Source organism: Bemisia tabaci, chromosome 1 (genome assembly GCF_918797505.1).
Source record: "Bemisia tabaci chromosome 1, PGI_BMITA_v3".
Taxonomy (NCBI): Eukaryota; Metazoa; Arthropoda; class Insecta; order Hemiptera; family Aleyrodidae; genus Bemisia; species Bemisia tabaci.
Genome location: NC_092793.1, coordinates 91,012,596 through 91,034,520, shown reverse-complemented (window position 1 = coordinate 91,034,520; position 21,925 = coordinate 91,012,596). Strand labels below are relative to the sequence as shown.

At 37.5% G+C, this 21,925-nt stretch overlaps 2 protein-coding genes across 3 annotated transcripts in view; one reads left to right on the top strand and one right to left on the bottom strand.

Moving 5' to 3' along the window:
- Cbl (E3 ubiquitin-protein ligase CBL) overlaps positions 1-9,443 on the top strand; it is a 42,154-nt gene extending 32,711 nt beyond the window's left edge. Inside the window, exon 7 of the mRNA XM_019056394.2 lies at positions 412-9,443. Within this exon, the coding sequence (XP_018911939.1) occupies positions 412-480 (69 nt within the window). The 3' untranslated portion in view covers positions 481-9,443. The remainder of the gene's footprint in view (positions 1-411) is intronic.
- A 3,993-nt stretch (positions 9,444-13,436) lies between these two features.
- Positions 13,437-21,925, bottom strand: part of LOC109040425 (uncharacterized) — a 73,922-nt gene continuing 65,433 nt past the window's right edge. Inside the window, exons 12-13 of one of the 2 annotated variants that reach the window (XM_072306428.1) lie at positions 18,829-19,104; positions 13,437-13,903 (exon numbers count right to left, since the gene is read on the bottom strand). In XM_072306428.1, coding sequence (XP_072162529.1) covers positions 18,850-19,104 — 255 coding nt within the window. In that variant the 3' untranslated portion in view covers positions 13,437-13,903; positions 18,829-18,849. Of the gene's footprint in view, positions 13,904-14,545; positions 19,105-21,925 lie in introns of those variants that run through there. The other variant, XM_019056362.2, reaches the window with a different exon arrangement.

Sequence of the window (21,925 nt, the reverse complement as noted above, 5' to 3'; positions counted from 1 at the left end):
TTAGATCTTTCATGAGCAGCAAATTGTCAAACTGTGGAAATCCGTGGTGGGCTCAAAAATGGCCTCGTGCGATACCCTTCCTTTACCATGGTTAATAATTTCTGCATTACTTTGCAGGGTAAAAGCCTAGTCAAAAAAAAAACTCATCGATGATCAGTGTCTCTTAGTGTTTACTCTGAATTTTTCTGTAAAGCAAAGCCTTCACAATTTGTAACAGAATTATTCTGAGAGAACAAGGTGTTTTATCACAGTTAGAAGAAATACATTTTCGTGAGTTAACAGATCCTAGGTCCTGTTGGAAGATTCGCAGAACATTTTTAGCATAATTTTTCTTAGTCTGTTTTATTTTTTCTGAAAGAATGCTTTCTTTACTATCATGTTTGAAATTCATGTTTTTTTTAAACTTAACAGGGTACCTATGAACAGAGGAAACTTCTAATTATTGGAGAGAGGTCCAGTGACAAAACTGTGCAAAACTAAGAGAAGAAAATTTTCTGAGTAGAGAATTGCATGCAGGAATGTACAATTTTTCGTTTGTTATCAGTGTAAGACTGGAAAAAAGAAAAAAACCCGGCATTTTTATGATTTACTAACAACTATGTCGCAAAGTCCTCATAGATAAGCCTATTTTCAATTTTAAGTCCAGGGCCAGAATTTTGTTGGTATATTTACAGTCGGCCCCAATTTAAGGCAACATTGTTGACTTTCTCATTCAATTGCTGATCAATGATTTGCACAGTTGAGGTATTAAGGATGGCTTTACTGAGCCTGCTTTGAAAGAAGCTCAACTTGCATACAGCTCCTGCTTGAGTTGTAATAAAATATTCCAAACTTATGCAAGGTGATCCAAAGTTCCTTCTACCCTCTTTAACTTTTTACCTAATTGAGGTAAAGATTTGAACCTCGGGTGATGTTATTAAGTCAAAGGAAACTATTTTTTGTCTTCCCTAAAATTTTCAGAGGCGCCTTCTAGGGGGCAATAGACCTCAACTTTTTTTCAAATTGAAAGATCCTCTCGTGATACCTCAGTCAAAAGAATATGAAAGAAAGAAACTTTTAGAGCAAACCCGAAGTCATTATCTCAAACCGTTTCAAAATGGCGCTCTATCAAAGTTCAAGATGACCGAAAATTAGCGCCGGTATTTTGTCAGTGGATTGGCGTGAAACTTGCCAAGTATTTGAAGGTATTTAGACACGAAGAAAATAAATTTGACTTTAGATTTGCATAGAAACAAAAAATTTTTAAAATGGCGACCAGTTGAAGTTCAAAATGGTCGAAAATTGACTCCTCGATTTTTGCCGATAGATTTGCCTAATATTTAAAATAGCAGGGTATTTTGGCGCAGAAAAACGAATTTCAAGTCGGATTTTTGTAAAAATCAATTTTCGGCCATTTTGATAAATTCAGGTCTGTTTATTAAAACTAAACGTGAATTTCTTTTTAATCGTGTCAAAGTATCTGTGCGATACGGATTATCAAGCAAATTCATCGACAAAAAACGGGAAAGCCACTTTTCGGACACTTTAAACTTTAACTGGCTGCCATTTGAAAACGGTTTGAGCTATTGCCTTCGAGTTTGCACCAAAAGTCTACTTTTTTATGCTCTTTCGATTGAGGTACCACAATACGGATCTTTCTGTTTGAAAAAAAAAGTTGGGGTTGTTACCTACCCCTTAAGGGTGCCCATCCAAAAATTTTAGCCCTTTTAGACCAAGGAACATCCCTCTACTTTTAATAGTGTATTTTCCGAAGAAAATACATTATTGCATTCTCCCATGGTGTCGGACCCAGACCTGAGACATTGTGAAGAGGACGGATCATGGGTCGTAGATCACGAAAATATATGCCCTTCAAATTCATGTACATATACATATATATATAAGTAAAGAGTTCACGGTTGTAATAATTAATAATTAAACAAAAATCACGAGTACTTTCCAACCTTTTTATTACATTTGCAATCTTCACACTACATCTTAAACACCGACGTTTCGGAGACAATTTTCTCCATCTTCAGGGCAGACGAACCTTATTCATAACTGAACGAGGAAAAACATGTTTTTTCCTCGGAAAAAGGAAGTGGCAGATGGGTCGGTTTTCTTTAGATATGATATGATTGTGAGTGAAAAAAAGTGACCTATCCTGATATATGTATGTATGTACGTATGTATGTATGCACATGTGTATGTATGGTTGGTTGGTATATACGTTTATTTGGTGCTTTTAACAATAGAGCCATTAACACCTTAGAGGAGAGATCAAAATATAGTACAGAATTTAAAAATTTAAAAAGTAGGGGTCACAAAAGGTAGTACAAAATTAAAAGTTAGGACAAGGAATGAATACATTAAATTTGGAGATTAATTCGTTTGAAAAATAGAGGAATTTCACGAAAATACTTTGAAAGGATGGTATGGAGATCAGAAAGTGGAGGGAAAATTTTGGATCTTAATTGGTGATATGTAGGGCTATGCACATGCGTATGTATGTATGTATGCATTTATTTCAGCCCTTTTAAGATTTTTCGATTTTTGAGTAGTTGTATCTTCCTTACGTTGAAAGATATTTTGACCAACTTTTTTGAATTTAGTAGAGACTCATTAGAACTACTATTCTGCGAAAAAAAATCGAAATTTGAGGCAGTAGATTTTGAGGGGTGAGCTTGAAAGGGGGGGGGGAAGGTCAAATTATGTCCACTTGATAACTCGAGTTAAAATGAATATTTTGAGCTGAAATTTTCAAGGATGATAGTTTGCCCCTAGAACTGGTTTGATGATGAATTTGAGCAAAATCGGGCGAGCCGTTTAAAAATGGCGAGCTTTGAAAGTTTTGAGCAAAGCGGAGCGCTAGTTTTTTTAATCTTTACCTTATCAAGATGAAAAGTGGGTAGTAAGTGGAAGGGGCGTTTGGATCACCCTGTAGTTGAATTTATAATAGGTTAAGTTTCTCGATTGCAGTTGACAAGGTTCAACAAAATTCATGGGCCCTTCAATGTGTTGATGAATGTTCAGAAAATTTCACCTAAACCTTGTCATTGTCTTCACAAAAAGTGCTAATTTTATTTCCAACCTTTGCATGTTTTCGATATTGCATCGAGATACGGAAAACATTTTTTATATTTTTTCTTTAACTGAAATTAGAGAAAGTGAAGAAGCTCCTGAGGTCGAAGACAGCTGTCTTTTCAGGTCAATGATTTATTTTCATGTTCTCCGTTTATTTCTCATTATCCTTGTGAAGTTTAAGTACTTTTTACCAGAAGGATGTAGTTCTCTCTCAGTAAGAGTATTACTTCTACATATGAAAAGAAAGCTGGAAGCGAAATCCCTAGGGAGACGTGCCGAAGTATTGAGTTATATTGGTTATCAGACAAGGACCAGTTAGTGCTAGTCTTTCTTCCTACGAATTAGAGCATTATCTAATGATAAAAATGTATTAAACTGGTACGTTGTCATCATGTTAAAATTCATTATCAGACACCTTGCCTGACAAGTATGATTTAACATTCTTTTTACAAATTAGGGTCCAGAATTGATAGATTATATATTTTACCCACATAGAATCCTGAAATTTAATTTTGGGTAAAATCTAAATCGGTTTCTAGTCTCTTCGAAATTTTACTTTCTGTAAATTATTTTTCCTTTCCTGAACAAATTTTAATACTACAACTCGTGTTATCATTTCTTCTCTTGTCCTCTCAATCACGTAACCCTGAAGAGAGGAAAATTTGCTCTTGTATTAGCTTTTGACTTGTGTATCTATCCTGTTGATATGTATCCATCATTATCATTTTTTGTTAATGAACTGTGTAATCTGTACATATGAATCAATATTTTATTTAAAAAATTTGACCACTTGTCAGTCAACTTGTAAAAATCACTAGTATGTATTAAGAATTGTGAAGAATACGTCATTTATGTGATAGTTTTCTAAAAAGTGTTCTCTCCTCAACTTTTTTGTTATCTTTACTGCAATCGTCGATAAAGAGATGTACAAGTAGTCTAACAGGTATTCGATTTTGCTGACAAATGTTTAAAACGTTAGTTTTCTCTCTGCTCGTACTTGAGCACCTACTCAAATATCAGTTCAATGCAAGATTTTTCTCTTAGGCAAGCAATCTCTTTGTCTCAAAGCAGTCACTTATTTAACCATCCATCCAAATTCACAAAACCATCATTCCTTTCTCCTTCATTTTTCCTCATTTTCCAGGATTCTTTGCTGTCTCGTTTTCTGTGGAAATTACAAGTTAATGATTTTTGCCCCCATCTAGACGGTTTTTCAAGGAATCATCTTGAACTTTAAAAGAGAGCACTATGACCCCCAGGTCATAATGCTCTCTTAATACCCATAATGCCCATAATACTCTTAATACCCATAATGCCCATAATACTCTTAATACCCATATTAAACACAGTTTCATGTGAAAACATTGAGACTATCAAGGCAAACCGGGGCTCCTAAACCATAAATCTCTTTTAGGAAAGGCCTTATGTTGGATCCAAGGTCATGGTGACTGATGAGCTCTATGTCCGTAGATGAACATGTGGCAAAGCTACAAATCCGTCTTCTTTAAGCCTCTTCACAGTTCTAGGTACTAAAGGTGGTTTAAAATGTAAGTAAACTTCTTTAGTTAGTGCAAGGATTGAGAAACTCATGGTGAATCTATGACTGCATTTTTGGAAATTAGGTATGATGCGAATGAAAAGTCATCAAGATCCTTTGATTCAAGTGAACATACTAACACTGAGCAGATTAAAAGTCACCCAGCAGTGAATGTGAATATATTTCCTCTCAAACAAACACATTTTCAATATGGCACCTAGATATGTAGTAAATATGTATGTGATACAAAATCAAAAGCAACAAATAAAGCAAGTTTATACAATGTTTGAATACTGTACTTTATATGTACTTTTAAGTATTTTATACATATTTGCATACATATTTTTTCTGCATCTTGTTTTGTATTTTTTACGGTATTTTGGCTACTGAGGGCACAACATCGCACTCAGAGAATGGTGGAGAATGTCAAATGCCGTGTTCTTGATTAGACCAGATTAAAACTAAGTTAAAGGTAGTGATTTGGAACGAGAAAATAAAACTTGCTGTTAATTCTCACTTAAATTGACAGTTTTTCCCCCAAGAGCAGTGGAATAACGGCAGGAAATATTCATTTTTCCACTTTGTACTTGGCATACTGTGAATGACTAAATTCATATTAGATTATTCTAAGGCATTTTTATGAAATCGTTCTGAGGAATTTTTTATAGTAATGAAAGGGTTTTCCTCAGACTTAATGAAACATCTTTGAATTCTTAGAAGTACAAAAAATACTGCAGTTTGTTGGAGGTCTCTATCTTCAACAATACAATTGACCATCAATTCAAGCTTTCAACCGTAAATGTTTCTATAACAAATAAAAACTGTGCAACACTATAATGCCAAAAAGACTTTGAATGTTAAAAATTTCAATAGAGGGTTTTGTCATCATGAGATTCCATTCAGGACTGATTTGAGCCAAAGTCTCAAGTTCCCAAAAAGGGACACTTTTTGAGGAGGCTCATAATATAGTAATTAGCATAATGGTTGAAAATGATGGAAGATGCAAAAAGAAGTATGTGATAACGATCACAACCGAAAATAGTTTTGAACCATCTTGTAATCTAGTTGTGCTCAACTGCTGCACAGTTTTCTTCTCTTAAATCCTATCATGTTTATTCTTTATGTCATGCAAGATAACCCAGAAGAATCTTGACGCCATATTCATTTGTACATAAAGATTTTCACAAGTAACTTTATTTAAAGGAAAGTTATAACTGTGCCAATGTGAGTATTTGCGCTCATGAGCTTAGATTTCTAGTTATAATTTATTTATTTTTCCTCTACTATAATTTCTAAAGTATATTTCCGGATACTCGGCTAATAACACAAACCGCTTAAGATAAAAATTTCTTTCCCCTGTTTCCTGTTCAATCATCTTTTGTAAAGGAAGTTTTTTATTTATCTTAATGGTCCGTTTTGCACCAAAGACTGCTTTCGGGGAATGGCAGCATCAGAGTTCATAGAAATTTTCGTCCAAACAATTAGGTGGAAAATTATTAGGTGCTCAAGCAGTGGTTGGTCAGAAATAGAGGAGACTTTCTCATCCTGAAAGTTAAGCCATTGTACAAAAATTGTCTCTGTTGATTTTCTTCATAATATTGGTAGTTGACACATACAGTGTGGATTTTACGGACCTGTCCTTAAAAGATACAATGAGTGAAATGTAGTTGAGGTCAAGATGGATAAAAACTGAATGTTATTCATCTTCTCATCTTCTAGCGCATGGATTAATCAGCCAAAAATCCTTATTTATGTCAACTAGTACAGCTAGCAAATTTTGCTGAAATTTTTCATGGGATCATCTACCCCTCTAGAAATCTGGTGTTATGATAAGTCCACATACATGGTTCCAAAGTCTCTGGGAAAGGAGAAGAGGATAGGACCAAGCTCCCCACCCAGGACTTCTGGCTATAGCATATCTCTGTAATTGGACCCGAAGTTTCACACACACCGTGTAATAATTGAATTTATTTGAAAAAGGCTAACTTTACTTTTTTAAATTTATCAGGAGGGCGAAAAAACTTGTTAGGAAGCAACCAAATGGTGAAATTTCGCGACTAAAGGTTGCATGACATCTGTGTGATTGCAAGAAGTAAATTTATAGTGAAAAAAGGACATTTTTATGAATATGGAGCTGAGAAGGGGAAAAAGATTGAAATGAAGATGGCCCCTGTTTTAAAGTGTCAGTAGTTTTTGATATTTAATTCTGAAATTTTTTAATGTAAGGATTTCTCAATTGTTCGGAATTCTGCCCTGAAAATATCATTTCAGTGTTCAAACTGTGACAGTAGAGCACATATTGCTGTGTGACAAACCATGTATCTATCCCAAAATTGATTTGCCTATCTGCTAGAAGTAAATTCCTGAGGAAACTCAATTTGTCGAAATTTTAAGTAGGTCCTTTTTCATATTTACCGTTTCACATGGTTGCCTGATTTATTTTATAACCTATTAATACTTTACCTTTCTCTGTTATTGTACTTAAAATTAATGAAGCAGATAAAATAATTTAGTAAGTGAAGTAAACTGTTCTCATATCTCAATATTTTACAATATTTTTTCAAAAATGTATTCTCTGTCAGTATGTGAAGTGTGATAAAATTTTAAGGTCGTAATGTAGTCATTTTTAGAGATCTTTCGAACTCGTCCAATCCCAACTGTAAAATTTGTAACCAGATAAATGAAATTCTTTTGATGGAGCAGTGGAGACTCTACTGAAGAGTACCTATTTTACTTGCTTCATGTGACTAAACTTTTGTTCACAATATTTCTTCAATTTTTCTAATGCAAGAATTAAAAAAAAAAAAAAAAAAAAAAAAAAAAAAAAAAAAAAACCCTGAGCTATTGACAGTGGGGGAAGTGCGCCACATTATCATGTTATTTGTGGCATTTGCCACTCTAACATGTTGCTGTATCTGAGTTAATCTTTTTGTCATTTCTCTTGATATTTGTCTGGTTTTAAAATCAAAGATATCCCTGTGCTCGGGTTACTTGACAGTTTCAATTTATCTAAGAAATTATTATGAACGTTCAGACTTCTGCAAACTAGGATGTTCTGTATTTTAAACTTTCTAAATATTTGAGATGTTCACTTTCGCAATTGAGGAGTTCTTTTGAAAAATGACGTGTAACTGAAATGACAGTTTTGAGAAAAACACAATTAAACTTTTCAAATGCATGCAGTGCTGACAAAAATTGGTGGATTTTTAAATTTAAAAACTCACATTTTGCGTCATGTTGTCGGATGGGTTTCGCCCCTCCAAACACGCGCTTTGCGCACTTTTTAGTTTGGTTGAGCGTCTTTAGTTATTTTGTTTGTTTTTGAGTTATCTGTGCACCCACCATGAGAATGGTGTATTCTCCGAAGGGAAAGCATCAACACAGAGGTACTTTTGGTGTTACAGAGGTAACAATTAACAATTCTAAATTGAATCAAGATTTAAAACAGATGTACTTTCTCACGGTGACCCGTGTGACAAAAGTCTGTTCTAAAACTCTCTTCCAGCGACCCGCTGTATAGTAGGGCATTTGCCCTAAATGTTTTTGCCTCCAGCCAGTCAATGCCTTTTTTCTGTATTCATATCAGGTATCATTTAAGATTCTAGAATAGAAAATAACTGAATAATTCCGCCTGGTGAATTTCAATACCAGTAAGTGTGCAATTGTCATAGTTAACAATCGTTGATCTTACCTAATCATCTATCAATGCCAAAAAAACCCAGAAATTGAAGATTCTACCAGTGGTTGCATTATATTGGGGGTAGGGTGAAACCAAAGTTTTAAAATATTTTAAAGTGTTTCTGATAATGGTAATCTATAATGATAATACGATTCAGTAGTTATTTTAAAGCCTTTTATCCGTCTTTTCCAAGGGAAACCTTCACTCCAGAATACACAATATTTTGATGCAAATAGTGAATTGTTTAATCAAATTAGTACCTCATGACAGCTAACAGACAGTTATGATGAAATGAGGCCAAAATTAAGTGTCATCTAGCTGGCTCTGTTTATAGCCTCCATTATCAATAGGTTGGATAGATTATTGGTAGCGTGGCCCCTTCTGATATCCAATCCTTATTGGAACTTGTCATCAATCTAAAAATGCCATCAACATAGCTCATCGAGGGTTTAAGTAATTTTTCAAAAAAAGAAACTATCGGCAGTTTAACATTGCTGTAAGACTATTTGTTCCCTAAAATGTCACAATTTTTCTTCAACTCTTGGATAAGTAGTGGATTCTACACAGAAAACCAAAGGATTCGGTTGAATTTCGATCTCAGTACAACAAGCTTTTGAAAACGAATTTCCCGTTTGATTAAGTTGAGAAAAGCAAGGCTGAAAAGTAAAATTTTCGATATTTTTGAAGGCACTAACCCAGAGAAATATAGATGATTGTGAAAAGCTCCTCTTTCCTTGCTGCCTATTGGGCATAAAGATAAAATAGATGGCTAGCATTCATCACATCAACTTCCTCAGAACAAAATGTAGTATATCTTGTGCAGCGGAAATGTCAGTCTCCATGCATGAAGGCGAGCAGAAATGGCGACAAATTCACTTTCAGCCTTGTTTTTCTGTATTTAGGCCCATAGAAAGTTTGCGTTGAACTGCTCATTGCGGTAAAGAGATCATAATGGACATCGAGTAATAAAAAAATTAGTTGGCACCGAATAGCTTGGTTCCCTGAGCAGGGTTTTTATTTGCATTGTGAAGAAACACACTCCCAATCATACTTTTTCAATTTACCCAATCATCATGTAAATACTCTAGATCTTTAAAGTTTATATGTAATTTATCTGTTGATATTGTTCTTTTGTTAATAAATGTGACTTCTTTTTATTTTTCATTCCGTCTGTTCGCTTTTCCTCCTTTCCGAACTTTAGTCATTCAAAAGCATATCTTGATTTGTTTCCTTCATTGTTTGAATCGTAGGCATTTATAATATCTAGAGAGTAATCATCCTAAGAATGTCATGGCTCTTTAGAATGACTTTTCTTCATGATCAAAGACTGGATTCCTGCACCAGTGCTCCTGTTATGTATCACCGAAAAAAACAAGTTTCCTAAATTCAAATATTGACTTAAATCAAGACTAATTGCAGTGTCAATGTGATATTGTTTGAAGAATACAATACTTAACTTGCTTCAAGAAAACATGGTTCCCTAAATTCTATTATCTTGGATCAAGAAAGCTGATGGCTTTCTTTCGAAATTAGGAAACTTCCAAGGAAACATGTATCCGCAAAAGGATACGTTTTTTTTCATAAGTGAAGGTGGCAAAGATTGCTCTACCTCTCTAAGAAACAGCACGGTATGTCATTTCATTTTTCATTCTCACTCGTAGATGCTTGGAGAGACAATATCAGGCCAAAATTATAAGAAATGAAATGGAATAAATAAATGAATAAATTTATAATAAAAATTAATAAAATAAATTACAAAAAATAAATTAAAATCGTGTTGAAACTCACTAATTGTAAGTGTGCCTTCATAGCCATTACCCAAGTAGCATGGATTGCAATTTCATTGCTATAGCAATGAAATTGCTACTCACAATCCATATGTGGATGTAATCCATCTGTGTGTGTGTAATCCATATGTGGATTGTGAGTTGATTGCAATTTTTGCTTGTTGCCTATACGTTCATTTGAAGGCGCTGAGAAAGTTGCAATTTTATTGGAATGAGTTTGCAAGAAATGTAAATTATGCTTGTTGCCTAACCGTCTTTTTCAAGGCACTATAAAGACTGCAATTTCGGTGCGATCATGTTGAAACAAATTCACGCCATATGCCTGACATCCAATTGTCTAGTTGTTTTAAAGTTTTTTCGACGCAAATGTCTCACCTAATACTTTCTAAATTGTTTTTTATTTTCTGTTTTTGAGTAGCCGATAGTTTCGCGCGAATGAAAAAATTTACATTATATTGAAGTGTAATTTTTAGTGTGATTTTCTCTCGCTCTCCCCACTTCCCTCCCCCTCCCTCTCCCCGGTCTCCCTCCTTCTCTCTTAATTTAAGGAGTAAAATTGTTTCAATTTTAAATGAAGCAATTTTTATTGTATTTTTTTTTATTTTTATTTGTTTTTTTTTGTTTTGTTTTGTTTAATAATTTTTCCCCCAACCGTTCTCGAGATATCGATTTTTAAAGTTGCGATTTTTGCACGTTTCCGCGCGGAGTTCTGGCAAGTCAACTGAGCGCCGGCAAGCCGTACGAAGCGCGATGTGTATTTACCGACTTGACCGGCCACTATCATCACTCATCCTGTGGCCGAGCGGTAGAGTGTTCGCCCATCGACTCGATGATCATGGGTTCGAATTTCGCTTCTTGCTCTTGGTTTTAGGATACGCCGCATTGCGTTTACACAAGTTTTATTTATTTTTAACACTCACACCAGGGGGTCCGCCCCTGGCCGCTGGAAAATTTAGGGGTTGAAATTTAAACGTCGTCAATATTGAAATTTCTTTGCAAAAAAATCGCAACTTTTTTACGACGAGGGGGTCAGATTTTGTAAAATAATTGAAATTTTCTTGCAAAAAAGTTGAAATCATCTGGAAATTTAATTTTATTTAAATTGCAATTTTTTCGTTGCAAAATGCTGGGTAGATGCTCTATGGCCTAGTAAATCTTATATACTACTAATAATTTAAACTGGTAAAATAAAATAGATTAAAATAAATTAATATGAATAAATAAGGGCCATTCCACGTCAACTCAACCAGGCTCGGTACCCGACCCCCTTCGATTTGGCTGAAAATTAGTATACCTACGGGGTCTTTACATCATTCTTAGAAACTAATTTGTAGGGTTTTCCCATCCGACGGTGGAAAAATATCATCGTCCATCGTCATCATCGGTCCTTTGGAGGACCTTTCTAAAGTTGGAGGCAACCTGACACTCCTCTCAAAAAATTTAGAAGCCAAGGTAACTAACTGTTTAGGTAAGCCAAGGTGACACCCCTACGCGCTACGGCTTCTGAATAGAGGCGATGAAGAACGGCCAGCCCCGATCGATTCAAATGAGTGTCCTTCTTGCCATGCCAGTAACGACTTTCGAAGAAAGCTATCTTGACATGACCGGGATCTGAACCAATGAATGGTTCGAAGGAGTTAATGAGGATAACTTCGGGTCCTCGTGGGCTGCAGACGTCCTCCAGCCAACGATTCACCAAAGCAATCTCCTCACTAGCACGGCGAGGAATGGGGTGGAATTTTGACGACTACAATTCGTCCAAAATGTCTATGGGCGAAAACGAGAAGAACAACGAAATTCTTTTTTAAGTGCCCTACGGACACTGCGAGGAAAATCGTTGATACCCGCCACACATTGGGACAAAAAGGTGTCCAAACGAGACATTCGCTCATTTGACGATATTTTATCGCCGAATCTTCTCGAAACTTGAAAATTTAAGTCTTCTTGGGAGAGGGAATCCAATAGGTACCTATTATGCTCAGTCTTTGGTTCATAGTAACAATTCCGCAAAAAAATGGTGTTGCCAAGTCTCTGTTTTAATTTACTTGATAAATAGATTAGCATGATTAAGGTGGAGATTTAACGCGCGTGTCGCTCGATTTTTTTCATTGAGAAAAAATGAACTTATTTATCTTGAAATTGAGAAATTGTTTTATTAAAAATAACCCCCTACGGACCCCACCCATCTTCTTACCTATTGCAAAAACCGCAGCAATATTTGACTAGGGGAATAAGTTCATGAATGGGCAGACATTAAAGTGAATTCGGAAATCGTAAACGAATAAGTTGCTCCCGATTACTATCATTCTTCGACATAGGTAGATGCTTTCGTTTATAAAGACAAAGAGGATTTTAAATCAAAAGGAGGAGAGGATCATCAGGAGGATTTTCAAAATTTCTGAAGCAGCAAAGAAAAAGAGAAAATATGGAGGAACTTCAATGATATATCCACGCAAAGGGTTTCTGATATAACATTCAGAGTGTGACGAATGAAAAAGTAGATAGATAAAAATGTCTACAATCTTACCTATGATGTGAGAAGTATACTGGAAACCTCTAGACATAATCCGATTTTTTTTCTGAGCTAACTTGGGTCTCATGCTTGAAATTTTGGGATCGGATGACGAAAGCAAATGGTGCATTAAAACCTCGTTTGTTGCCAGGCTGCTGCATTTCTGGGTAAGAAACTCTCGATCTCTCTGGAGATCTGTAAGGGTGCTTTTTTGGGGGTCGTCAGAGAAAATTCCGATAGGTGCCGGAAATTTACTCATGATTTGCCTACCACGAATCAGCATTTTATGATAAGCAACGCAGTAGCGGCCACCTTTAACAAGGTCCTCCAAAGGACCGATGATTACAATGGACGATGCTATTTTTCCACCGTCAAGTTTATAATCGGCGATTTTTATGATGCTAGCATTGGCTCCTTTTAAATCAATTAATTGATTAATCAACTTCTCTTATTCAACGTCATTTATCACCATTTTCTTAAAGTTTCCGAGTTTATTTCTAATTTTTTTTTAGATATTTTACCAACCAATGCACACTGTATAGTGTAAACTTCCCAAAAGTATATCATTAGCTTAAAAAAGGAAAAAAGCGGAAATGGCAGCAACTCCTCGCGAGATACATCTATTACCATGCGAAAAATGGTTTTTTTGTTTGTAAATTTTGGTATAATATGTGTTTTGAGAGGGAAAATCCACGCTCTTTTCATTGGTTCCAGCAATTTTAGGAGAAAAAATACTGCCAAAGCTATGTCTCAAAAGTTACAGACCAAACTTGGAATTTCAAGAGAGTTTCAATTTTTTTTCAGTTTCTGTCCCGCAGCTAGTCACCAACAAGTTAAAATTAAGAAAACTAACACATATTTAAAAGCAGAATATTAGACTCTATTTTGATAAGCATTCTTTTTTTTTTTCACTGGATGCACTACAATCAAGCAAAATGGGGAAGAGGCTGACAAAAGTCAAGGATCAATTTTCAGGTAATTTCAGACCATTGCCATTTTGCTTTATGCAATTTTGAGTGTGTTCCAGAGGATAGCTATAGTCTGTCCCAGATACGAAGAGCTCTGGAAAATCGGAATAATTTGCACGATGTAGAAGCAAGGTATCGTTCGTTCTATTGATACCCGTCTAATCACCGAGCCAACCCCGCACCGCACAGAGGGCTGGTTACGAGCTCCGCGGCGCGGCGCGGCGCGGCGGCGCCTTGCGTCGGGAATCCGCTCCTGGGTCCCGGGGAAAACCGGCCTCGTGCATCGCATTAGTCCAGACGAACGCTATCTAGCTTCTTATTGGTGGATGGTAATCAATCAGCGTTTGGAACCAAAATCTGGGAACAATAGGTACATGCCATGTTGTTAACAGTCTCAAACAACGGATACCCTCCGAACTACAGCGGAACAGACCAGAAAACAAATAATCAAAAGAATATTTGAAGCTACGCGTGTAGAAATGCCGCTATTCAGCCACATTTCGTGGCTCCTATGACGCTAAGGCATACCTCGATTTTCATGTGAGGCCTGCAGTTGCCTTTGTAGCTTCATGCTTTTCGGAGCTCACGTAAAAATGGAGGTAAAACCTTTGGTCAGAGGAGCGACGATTAATGTCAATAATCAGGGATTTAAATCGCCTATCCCGGTCTGGAGATGCAAAGGGAGTATGCGTTGCCTCAAGGTGGCTTGCGACCCTCTGTGCGACGCATGTGAGAGGCGACGAGATGACAGGTGACGAGGGTCGAGGCACCCCAACCCGCCAAATAGTGCTAAATAATCTGATTTTCCAGAGCTCTTCGTATCTGGGACAGACTATAATGGTAGACTTTTGTTTGAAGATTCTAGACATGTTTTAGAAAGATTTAACACAAAAGAGAAGTTTGTGCTAATTTGTCTAAGGTTTGGCCCTGTTTTAGGCCAGATTTACTGGTCTACAATGGATGATAGGATAAGGATATATGTAAATAAAAGATTCAACCTGATAATTAAACTTGTATTTACAAGATTTCTGGAAATTTTTTTAGAAAGCACATAAGAAACATTAAACATGTATTTACAATACTTATGGAACGTTTTTCAGAAAGCACATTTAGTCCAGTCAAATTAGGAAAATTAAAGGAAATAATTCCCATACGAGCGAATTTTGGCTAAAGTTACATGTTAGGGTCTAGACAGGTACAGGCTTAAAGTGCCCATTGATATCCCTTGTCCTTAGTCCCCTAAAAAGGCCCAAAAAAAAAAAAAAAATCGATTTTTCAGCTATATTTGGAGAACGGTTGGGGATGGCTGGTTGCGTATAGTTAGGCAAATGCTCCTCATGAAATTCTGCACTAACAAGGCTCCTATGCTTTTTCTTCTCCAGGCACTCGTTGAGCCTTAGAATGGGCGCCGCGTAGGGGCGTCACAGCGCGCTTCCTCACTGTACACGCAAGTGCGGCTCTAGACCGCGCTGCCGCGCCGGTTGCTACGCCGCACAGTACGGTCCTCAGTGGACAAAAATAAAAAATTTGCAACTCGATATCTGAATATTTTATTTTGGAGTTTGTCATCTTAAAGATATTTTTGACTCACAAAGATGGTTCATTTTCAAATTTTTCACTCCAAGCTACTTCAAACTTGGGTAGAAAGTGGGTGGGAAATGGGTTGAGAATCACTGGTCCATAAGAAATACTTACACGGGAAAAAGACGTCAACTTCAAATGAATATATCTCGCTTGAAACGCAAAATGCTCTGGGTAGTTGGCATTTTCTTACTTCTCAGATTTCCAACTTCAATTCTACCAAAAAGATTTTGAGACTTTTTGCCACTACCAGAGATATTTGAAGTTAAAGTTTGGGCGTTCTATGTTGCTTTCACATTCTTAACATAGGTAGCGCTAATTCGAGGTTGCCAAATTAAAATGAACTTTTCTTGTAAAATACGCAAAAAATCCTGAGGTAAAACATTTTCTTATTCCTCGAGTGTATTACTTTGATAGTGCCAAAGAGTTTTTTTATGTCAAGGCTACTGTCTTCATTTTTTAAAGTTAAGTGTCTTTTACCGATTTTTGTCTGCATCGTCCGTAAAGATGCCGCACTGTGCGCCATCCAGTATCTCAACCCTCTCACCCCGTCACCCTCTATACATGCTTGGAATTTACATGATATGCAATAATTATGTACACTTACCTTGCTTGGTATGCATCTGTTTTCAGTCAGTAATTTTTGATGCTAGAGAAATGGCGTTTGGGCGAGATAAAGCTTAAAAGCAAGAAAATGTAGTATGATGACAATTTAATCCTAGCTATTGCCCCACAAATTTGCATGGTAGCTTTTTTTTTTTCATTTGCAGGTCGATTCACGGTTTTTAAAAAGATCAAAAATCAAGGGCATAGGAGGGGGAGGGAGGACAAAACTGGAAGGAAAAAGCGGTCACTTAAGGAATGACAGAACACTATATATGGATTACAATTTTAGTAGCGGTTAAGTAAAAAAAGAAAATGAAATTAATAAAAGGATCCCGCACCGTCCTTATGGGAACACCCCCCCCCCCCCCATCAAATTTCATGAAAGTTGGATATGTTGCTCAGCGCGTCATTCTGATCAAAAACTCTCACGGGCCCAAAGAGATCCCTTGTGCGGTTTTCGAGATATTTGCCGTTTTATGTGCGTAAATTGAGGTTTTGCTAAGCGGATCATTGTGCAGCACTAATGGAGTCCTTCCCTTCCAGTCCACTCTGCTTCTCTGCCACCCATACCCGAGGCTCGGACTCCGACGCTCACGAGGCTTTGCTCATCGTCGTTGGCCCGGGTGGTCTTATCTGGGTGGTGATAAGACCACCCAGACTGGACATGAGTAGCACTGCAAAATGGTCCGGCCAGCGAAACCTCAATTTACGCACATAAAACTGCAAATATCTCGAAAACTGCATATGGGATCTCTTTGGGCCCGTGAGAGCTTTTGATCAGAATGACGAGCTGTGCAACATATGCAAGTTTCATCAAATTTGACAGAGGGGGAATTTCCCATAAGGATGCTGCGGGGTTCTTTGAGCCGACACTTTACGTTTGATTAACTTGAAAATCTGTGAAGACTAAGAAATAGTAACTTTATAGGAATAAAAGGGGGAAAAACCAAAGTCTGCTATGATTGAAAAATTCGACGTCTATTTGATGTGGTTGATCTCAGCATCATTGTAGTTTCATCTTCCGCTTCTTCCTTCACTTTTTCCAGGCAATTGTTATCTCTACTTGGCTGTTTTTTCTGCATTTCCTCCTCAAGATCATTATCAAAAATCCTTTTGACGTTGTCTGCATTTTCTTCCTCTTCTTCCAAACTTTCCAGCTCAAAGGAGTTTTCCTAAGCCTCATGGCAGCAATTTAGACAGATAATGGAGCACTTGAGACCAGATTTTCGGCACCCACAAGGGCCGTAAAATATTGAGTTGAGGACTTTGTCTGGTGCTGGCTCTAGGTACATGTAAACAGCAGCAAGTTGAGCCCCTTCTAAGTGCCAGCCCTAATCTTGGGAAGGCAATAGACTGATTTCGTGACTACGTCATTCAATATTATCGAACTCTTGGTTCAAACCAAAACAAACTAACATAACCTCATGTACGAATTCTTCATGAGTTAGGTGTGTTAATTTATTGAAATTTAATCATTGACTAGTCGTCAGTCAATTACAGACTCATTGAACCTGAGAACTTCTGATTGCAGGAAGCACTTGGACGCATTTTACCGAAATTTCGTAAAGGGCGCGAATCAGAAACAAGGTTCTGTGTTTGTTTACATTTGAACCAGGGGTTCGATGTCATATCAAATGAAGTAGCCACTAAATCAGTCCACTGGTTGCCCATGTCAGGCTGCATATCATCCAATGTCAATTGCTGCAGTGAGGAATACAAAAACTCCCGTGAGCTAGAAAGCTTGGAGGAAGAGGAAGAAAATGTAGACAAAGTCAAAGAAATTTTCAATAATGATCTTGAGGAGGAAATTCAGAAAAAAACAGCCATGCAAAGATAATACTTGCCAGAAAAAAGAGAAAGAAAAAGCAGGAGATGAAACTACAATGATGCTGAGATCAACCACATCAAAGAGACGTTAACTTTTTCAATCATAGCAGACTTTGGTTTTCCCCCCTTTTATTCCTATGCAGTTACTATTTTTGAGCCTTCATAGATTTTCAAGTTAATCAAACGTAAAGTGACGGCAAAATTTAATAATTTCATTTTCATTTTATTATTTAACTGCTTCTTAAATTGTAATTCATAAATAGTGTTGTCATTCCTTCAGCAGCCCTTTATTCCTTCCATTTTTGTTCTTTCTCCCCCTCCTATGCCCTTGATTTTTGATCTTTTTTATTGCAAATCATGTAAATTCCAGGCATGTATAGAGGGTGGCGGGGTGAGAGGGTTGAGATACTCGACAGCGTAGCAACTGGCACGGCAGCGCGGTCTAGAGCCGGACTTGCGTGTACAGTGAGGAAGCACGCTGTGACGCCCCTACGCGGCGCCCATTCTAAGGCTCAACAAGTGCCTGGAGAAGAAAAAGCATAGGAGCCTTGTTAGTGCAGAATTTCATGAGGAACATTTGCCTAACTATACGCAACTAGCCATCCCCAACCGTTCTCAAGATATAGCTGAAAAATCGATTTTTTTTTTTTTTTTTTTTTTTTTTTTTTTTTTTTTTTTTTTTGGGGGGGGGGACTAAGGACAAGGGATATCAATGGGCACTTTAAGCCTGTGCCTGTCTAGACCCTAACATGTAACTTTAGCCAGAATTCGCTCGTATGGGAATTTTTCCCCTAATCCGGGATATTTGATCTAGTTTGACTGGACTAATATACAAAATAAAATTTTATTTATTTAATAAATTAGTTGTATCTTCTTGTCTTAATTTTTTTCAATGAATTGCATATACTACCACTTACTTTGACTTGACCCTAAGATTTTTACTGCTGTTGCATCAATCATAATGGCGAGAGAGCTCATATATCACTCATTCATTGGATGCCACACAGACAAAGCTGCAGCTGCAAGTAAATGAATCCAAGACGAGTAATTTCAAAAATGAAAAACAACATAGGAATCAGTCTGTTTAAATTGTCTTTGAAATTAATTATTCAATCGTACCTATGCAATGGATAGCCGCAAGATGCAGTTTAAAAGTTTACTAACAGCAGTCAAATAGTTTTGCATTTGAAAAATATGAAGTTAATAAGGGGGTTTTAAGAATTCACAAAAACCTTCTTATTAAATATTAACGTATGGTTAAAACATACTGTTGAAACTTGGCAATTTTTTTATTCATTCTCGGTGACAATGTTGAACCAAGTTTTTTGCGCATCACCGTTTTCAGCCGCATTTTCCTCCAATCGAATCTGGACTAAATGCACAGGACCGTCCTCAGTTTCAACAGTTGTCGTTCCGTGGAATTCTGTTCCGTTGGTATCATCTGCTGGCACAATTAAATGTTCAGTTCCATCAGCTGCGACTAATATTTCTTCCTCAGGCACAATTTTTACGTGCTCAACTTCACTAGCACTTGCAAAATGAACCTGCAACATACATGAAAGGAATTCTTAGCCGATGAATTTTACCGAGTTACTTATTCACAAGCTTGAAGAATCCCAACACACACTCAATGGGCCTATTGCAAACTTTCGCTAGAGCAAAACCAAGAGTTGTTACCTGTAGATGATGCCTCAAAAATCACGATGAGCGCATCGGCAAAGTCTGAATGTCACTCATAACTTCACAGTCTACGTAAGAAATTTGCGGTTTTTTGAGCTTCCCGCTTCAAAAACGATACTACGGCACAGGTGAACATTTTATTAGAGGAGTCGTTCCATCGTTGGCAATGGGTACTCATCATGGCAGACGCCAATCCGCCAAAACACGTGTGATGGGATGAGATAACACCTGAACAGGATTAGACGAGATAACAATCGGCGTGTTTACGTTCATATTTTCCTCGCCCGCCTTGATTGACCTTGAACTCTCCTCGAAGTACGCGCGGAACTGCGCAAGCGTCGGCCATGATGAATATTGCCGACGATGGAGCGACTCCTCTAACAAAATGTTCACCTGTGCCGTAGTATCGTTTTTGAAGCGGGAGCTCAAAAAAACGCAAATTTCTTACGCAGATTGTGAAGTTATGAGTGCATTTCAGACTTTGCCGATGCACTCATTGTAATTTTTGAGGCATTATCTATAGGGAACAACTCTTATTTTTGCTCTAGCAAAATTTTGCAACAGGCCCATTAAATTCAAAAGAATGCAAGAATTCCTCAAGTGTAAATTTGAAAAATTCATCAATTCAATCTTTCCAACTGCCGATAAAAATTATTCTTTATGGGCAGCCCCTAAATGTCTAAAAAAATCAAAGCAATTGACATTTCCGATCAGCAAACCCGATAAAACTTGAGCAAATACTGATTTAGAAAAAGCAAAAATTCTAGGAGATCACTTTGAGGCAACATTTCAACTGCACGCGGATCTGGAATCACAAGCAGTTTCTGATGTTTCCACCAGGGGCTCCGACTCAGAGTCAGATCGGGAGGAGGTGTCCACATTGAGACTCTGAAAGTTCAGGAAAATTCCACCAATAAAAATCAAATCCATCTCTCCCTCAGAAATTATAAAAGAGATAGAAGGAAAAATCAAAGCAAAGAAAGCCCCAGGCTTTGACAAAAGAGCCATGCACAAATTCGCCCGTTTTTGGGCCCCCGAAATTGGGGTCGGTGTGAGGTTTTTTTTCATCTATAGGGTGACCCTTTACACATAATAAAATTTCAGATTGAGTATACGCACCGTTTTTGAAATATGGGGGGGCAAAGTCCCCGATTTTTACTCATATTTGCAGGTATTTTATAGTCGAACTTCGGCTGCTACAAGGTACCGGATGTAGATATTGAAGCGCGGTTTGCGGAGATTTGTCAAGCTATTTCTGGATTATTTTTTCACATCTTTTACAAACCCGCAAATGGTTTTTCGGGGGGGGGGGGGGGGAGCTTTATTCATATTATCATGACCGTTCGTATACGTCTTACTGGCATTAATTGCTTCGTTCTCGACTCCTCTCCACGCCGTAATCATGATGGTATTTTCTGTTAGGAATCTTTCTTCTTCTTTATATTTGACCAATTCTAATGTTGTCTCCCCCTTTCTCCCTTTTTAACCTCCCCCCCCCCCCCAATTCTAAACACTCCCTCTCAAGTGTATATTCCTGTGCGGCAGATATGAAGGTGTTATTTGTGGGGAATTATTTTTCTGTCTTTATGGTTCATAAACTTTGACCCCACCTATTTCCTCCTTCCCCCCTTTACCCCTGTTTCACCCCCCCCCCCAATTTCCACCGTACCTTACTCGAAGTTGTCTGCTCCCTCCGCAGCAGAAATGAGGATGTTTCCAGCGAAGAATTTTTTACTTTTTTAAACTCAATACAAGGGAGACACCCCCCACCCTTTTTTCTCTTTCCCATCCCCCCTCACTAGTTCATATTTCCTACCTTATTCCCTCTTTCCACTGCCCCCCCCCCCTCTTTTCTCTTTTTTACATGCTTGAATACTTTTTTTTGTGAGAGTATAATAGTTATCGGATAGTGTAATAGTTACCGGAAACATCCTCATTTCTGCTGCAGAGGGAGCAGACAACTTCGAGTAAGGTACGGTGGAAATGGGGGGGGGGGTGAAACAGGGGTAAAGGGGGGAAGGAGGAAATAGGTGGGGTCAAAGTTTATCAACCATAAAGACAGAAAATAATTCCCCACAAATAACACCTTCATATCTGCCGCACAGGAATATACACTTGAGAGGGAGTGTTTAGAATTGGGGGGGGGGGGGTTTAAAAAGGGAAAAAGGGGGAGACAACATTAGAATTGGTCAAATATAAAGAAGAAGAAAGATTCCTAACAGAAAATACCATCATGATTACGGCGTGGAGAGGAGTCGAGAACGAAGCAATTAATGCCAGTAAGACGTATACGAACGGTCATGATAATATGAATAAAGCTCCCCCCCCCCCCCCCCGAAAAACCATTTGCGGGTTTGTAAAAGATGTGAAAAAATAATCCAGAAATAGCTTGACAAATCACCGCAAACCGCGCTTCAATATCTACATCCGGTACCTTGTAGCAGCCGAAGTTCGACTATAAAATACCTGCAAATATGAGTAAAAATCGGGGACTTTGCCCCCCCATATTTCAAAAACGGTGCGTATACTCAATCTGAAATTTTATTATGTGTAAAGGGTCACCCTATAGATGAAAAAATACCTCACACCGACCCCAATTTCGAGGGCCCGAAAACGGGCGAATTTTAGCCCTTTTTGTGCAAGGCTCTTTCTGACCTTCTTCTGAAGAACCTTCCTAACAAGGCA